Source organism: Morone saxatilis, unplaced genomic scaffold, assembly GCF_004916995.1.
Source record: "Morone saxatilis isolate NCDOM2014 unplaced genomic scaffold, NCSU_SB_2.0 Contig23, whole genome shotgun sequence".
Taxonomy (NCBI): Eukaryota; Metazoa; Chordata; class Actinopteri; family Moronidae; genus Morone; species Morone saxatilis.
In genome coordinates this window covers 11989987-11994514 of record NW_023339796.1, presented here as the reverse complement: position 1 = coordinate 11994514, position 4528 = coordinate 11989987, and the positions used below count along the sequence as shown (strand labels likewise).

At 40.5% G+C, this 4528-nt stretch overlaps 1 protein-coding gene across 4 annotated transcripts in view; it reads left to right on the top strand.

The window, feature by feature from the left end:
* Positions 1 to 4528, top strand: part of LOC118334863 (pre-B-cell leukemia transcription factor 1) — a 50401-nt gene that overhangs the window by 44469 nt on the left and 1404 nt on the right. Inside the window, exons 7-8 of one of the 4 annotated variants that reach the window (XM_035670937.1) lie at positions 5 to 117; positions 1334 to 1423. In XM_035670937.1, coding sequence (XP_035526830.1) covers positions 5 to 117; positions 1334 to 1423 — 203 coding nt within the window. Of the gene's footprint in view, positions 1 to 4; positions 118 to 1333; positions 1433 to 4528 lie in introns of all 4 variants that reach the window. The other 3 variants (XM_035670936.1, XR_004797035.1, XM_035670938.1) reach the window with 3 other exon arrangements.

Sequence of the window (4528 nt, the reverse complement as noted above, 5' to 3'; positions counted from 1 at the left end):
TCAGGTTCTGCTGGCTCTTTTAACATGTCAAACTCCGGAGACTTGTTCATGAGTGTGCAGTCCCTCAATGGGGACTCGTACCAAGGGGGGCAGGTTGGGGCCAACATACAATCCCAGGTAGGCGTCTCTCCAAGTTTAGTGTCCTACATGACCAAAACTCTTGAGATTACATGTGCAATTGTTCAACCGCTGTCCAGCCTGGGAGTGCAGAGGCCCACAATAACTTGACCTACACAGTGAAACAGAGGTTATACTTAGCCTGAAGCTTTATATTAATGTAGAAGCCATTGTCAAGCCACAGTTGAGTAGACGACTGCAGACAGTTTTGGAAACGGTGCAACACTCATCAGTGCTCCTGACAAGAGTTCACATAGCCACTGGTGCACTGTAGCTCCCTGACCTTGCCCCGGTGGACAGTGATGACCAGCACAGTGTTTCTGAGTGTTACAACTCTCACCGTAGATTAAGGAATCACCACCCGCGGTGATATTCTCATTTGGTTGCTGATTGGTTGGTGCTTTTGGCATCATTTTCTCTCCAGCCCCCTTTTCTATTCAGATCAGCTCTGCAAATGCTTTAGGTCATTCATGAATATGCAGCAGGGACGACCCTTATAGGAGGTAAGGAGGTCTTGAGGGTCGGACTTTAATTAGTGAAACTCATGTTCCTTTAAAAGGGTTATTTTTCCGAACGTGGCAGAATGGCCTCGCTCTAAGGGCTGTACAATTCAAAGAAAGTGAAAAAGAAAAGAGAAAGTATAACTTTCTTTTCTTATTTGTTGTAAAATCCATATGGCAGGTGTGTTTTCATGCATAAACTGGCGGGCTGCTCTGCCAAAAGCTTCCAGTGAATCTGTAGAGAAACATGGAAATGGCAATATTCCAACAAAACTTTAATAGTGCAAGGTGTGACGCTGGGTAAACATGTTTCGATGTGAAGATTCATCAGAGCATTTGCTTTAGTGTTGTGTGGTAAAGAAAACAAGTCTCATAATACAGTAAACAATATTGATAGTAATGTGCAGCTACATTTAGAAAGAATAGTTGCAAAGTATTGCTTTTAATGTCTTAAAATTACTACTACTACAACTACAACTACAAACACATTCATAATTAGTTACTTCTTGTCGTTGTTTTTGTATTTTCGTCCTTTTGCGACGTCTGTTATCAAGCTTGTAATAGCAGCCAAATCATTCTGATTCGCTGTTTGTAACCTTTTCCTGTTTATGGTACCCTTTTACTATCAGACTGACCTTTCCTTGTGCATGGCTGTCTTTGTTATCCAGAGCTTTTGTCTGACCAGGCCTTTTGTCTGTGTGTCCCCGCTGTTCCAGGTGGATACCCTTCGCCATGTTATCAGCCAGACCGGAGGATACAGTGACAGCCTCGCAGCCAGCCAGATGTACAGTCCACAGGGCATCAACGTAAGACCTGTAAACAATCTCCTTCTGTTCTTCTCAACATTTTCTTTGCTGTCTTCCTGTGCATTGATTCCCCAGTTGTAGGTTGCGTATGATATTGTGTAATTTGTGTGCACGCCGGGATGCCACTTAGCATAGTTTGCCGGGGTTGGGCTGTTGTCCAGCCAGTTGCCCCCCTGCTCCAGTCGTGCCCTAGGTGGCAGGAAATGAGGCAGCTACCAGGCTGAGTAGCTGGACACGCTCCTAGTCTGTCGGAGGATATTAGCGTTAGTGAGACACCTGCAGTCGACAGGAACAAGGACACAGGTGTCACCCTCCCTCCCAACGCTGCTCTCACATTGGCACCATAGGACAAGTCATACCTCCCGTCCCCTTCCAAGACTGGGCTCGCAAAAAAAAACTTCCCAGTTGCTAATTCTTAAAATAACTCTTTAACTAGCCTGTCAAAGACTGGGTCAGTTTTCTCCATGCTGGGCTGGGCAGGGCGGGACAGGCAACACTGGAGGCAGTGCGTTAGCATGTAGATCCATAGCGACAGGCTGCGCAGGGCTGAACAGAATCAATACGACAGTCACAGGGACAGAAAGACTGGGGCTTTGGGCTAACAGTCCAAGCACATTGGTCAGATCATTCATCCACAGGAACAGCGGCACTGACAGCCAAGCCTGCAACACCCTGCGTACTAAAATAAGAACATGGATGCATCCAGCCAGTTCCAACATACAACTGGCTCAAGTGCAAAACCAAAACTAACCTCCAAACTAAGTGTTAGTAGGAATCGACAATAAACCCAATCTATTGAATTACTAACATTATGAATCTTTAGCCCCAGTTTGTGCCTCTCACTTATGACGATTACACCGGAGTCACAGAGATAAATACCAGGTGATCTTTAAAAAAGGCAGGAGGTAGTTTCACAAAACTTCTGAAGGTATTTGCAGAATCCTTAAAGAATCTTTAAGCCGTCAAGAAAAATAAAAAATATTCAGTTAATATTTTTAACCATTTTCCTAATCCAAACAAGTAGCCAGAAATCACATCTTTTTGCTCGATTTGTAAAATTTGAACCAAAATTAAAAGTTTATTATTATTTTATATTGGTATATATTGATGTTTCTTCCCAGTAATTTACATTTTCATACAGCATGTTTTAACATTTTGAATGTTTTGCTTTTGTTTTACCAAAAGGACATATGTTATTTCCAACTTCCCGGATTAGGAACACAACTTGAGAAGCGGTTAAAAATCTTTCTACTATTTTTTTATCCAGATGGTTAGAAGACAATTTGAGGAATTTGGAAATACCTCCAGAACAGGCATATGTGTTGTTAAAGGACATTCTGTTTTTTTTTAAAGATTGGCAATTTTTTTTTTTTTCTTCCGATAAACAGATGTTTAGCTCTGTGACTTGAATGTAATGGTAATGTATGAAAAGAGGGGTAAAACTGGGTCTAATGAATTTCCTGCCAATCTCCATCTACCGTTTCTAAATAATGTCTGAATTTATATAATTAAACTAAGAACAGCTACAACAACCAGCGGCACATAACCAGACATTCACTCTCTAAGAAGTCATACTATAACAGTAAAATAAAAAGTGCACTAGAACAGAAATACCATTTTTGTTAACAACTATAGTTGCATAGTGTTGATGATGATGATATGAATTTGTTCTTTTATAATAAACACCAAAATTGCAGTGTTTCAGTAAAGCTTGTGAATGAAGTGCTGGTGCTTGTATTTATTTAGCCCAGATAAAAAAATGTTTCTTTCTAAGATCTACTGACTGAACTCTCGTGGTTCACCTCTCCTTCTTTATCCTTGAACAGCAATTACACCCCTCAAATTGCTGGTGGGTGTTGCCTCTCTCAGAGGCTGGAAATGTGTTTTTTTTTCTTTCTTTCTTTTTTCCCTCTTGCCTCTGAATAAGATGACAGACACTCTTTACGCAAAATAACAGGGTTTGGAAATAAGAGGCTGCCAAAGCACGTTCCCAGCTCTCACTAATAGCGTGGAAATTGCAATTAATGTCCTTAATGGTCTTTAGTCAACCTTTTATCATGATTTGAGAAGGCCTCCATAATTTTAAAGAGCTATTTTTTTATTGTGATAATTTATTCTTTTATCAACCATCTAAGGGGTATATTCTGAGATATATGAAAGGTTTGCATATTCTGTTTCATCTCCTCTTTTTATCTCACATTGTGTCAGCCGTTTGGAGGGAAAAATGAGGGAAGAGGCGCTATAATGTTTTTAATGAAGAGTCTTAAAACAGTGTTTGTCAGTTGTTCTACTGTAAAGTAGCAGACATCACTGCTGCTGAAGAAGCTTGGTAGCTTTTATATTTGCATTTGAATTAAGCATTTATGTAGTATTTCTTTATTCTATGGACCAAATAAATGTTTATTATGTCTATCAATGCATTCCTACCCTGTTTGTGGCGCTCATACCCAAGTCCAATTGCTCCTACTGACGATAGTTCAGCTCTGTCTTGTTGTTTATAGCAAAAATGAATCAAATAAGAGTAAATTGTTTGTGACTATTTTCACACGTTAATCAATACACATTTGGTGCTTTTAGGAGTATTTACAGCAGCAGGACATTGTACTGTGTGAAGGATTGATTCAAAATACACTACAGTGCTCATGTTCATTGTGATGAAGGGACATGTCGCTCAGTGTAACAGTGTGACTCACTGATGTGTTTTTAACAGAGCTCTGTGGCACCATAAGAAATACCAGGCTTTAGCTACGCAGGCGATACTTGTTGTTGGGATCAATTCAGTGTTTGCTTTTCATGGAATTTGCTGCCTGTAAGAAAAATATATAATAGTGCCAACTTTAGATTTCAGTCCTTGTTGATTTGGTGACACCCGTAGTTACTAGTGGTAACAGAAAGTTGGCTTTAATAATACAGGTCCCAGAATTCTGGTGGCAGCCACACAAACTATTGTTGTTTTGATAAAGAAGTCTGGAAATAATTGGCCTTTTTCGATCATTCTGTGAGCAACCGTGATCTTATCTAATGTTGCACACAGCGTGAGTCTGTGAACAGCAGGGTCCAGTGAAAGGAGTGACTTACTGTGCTGAGAAGTTGGAGGTGTGCAGC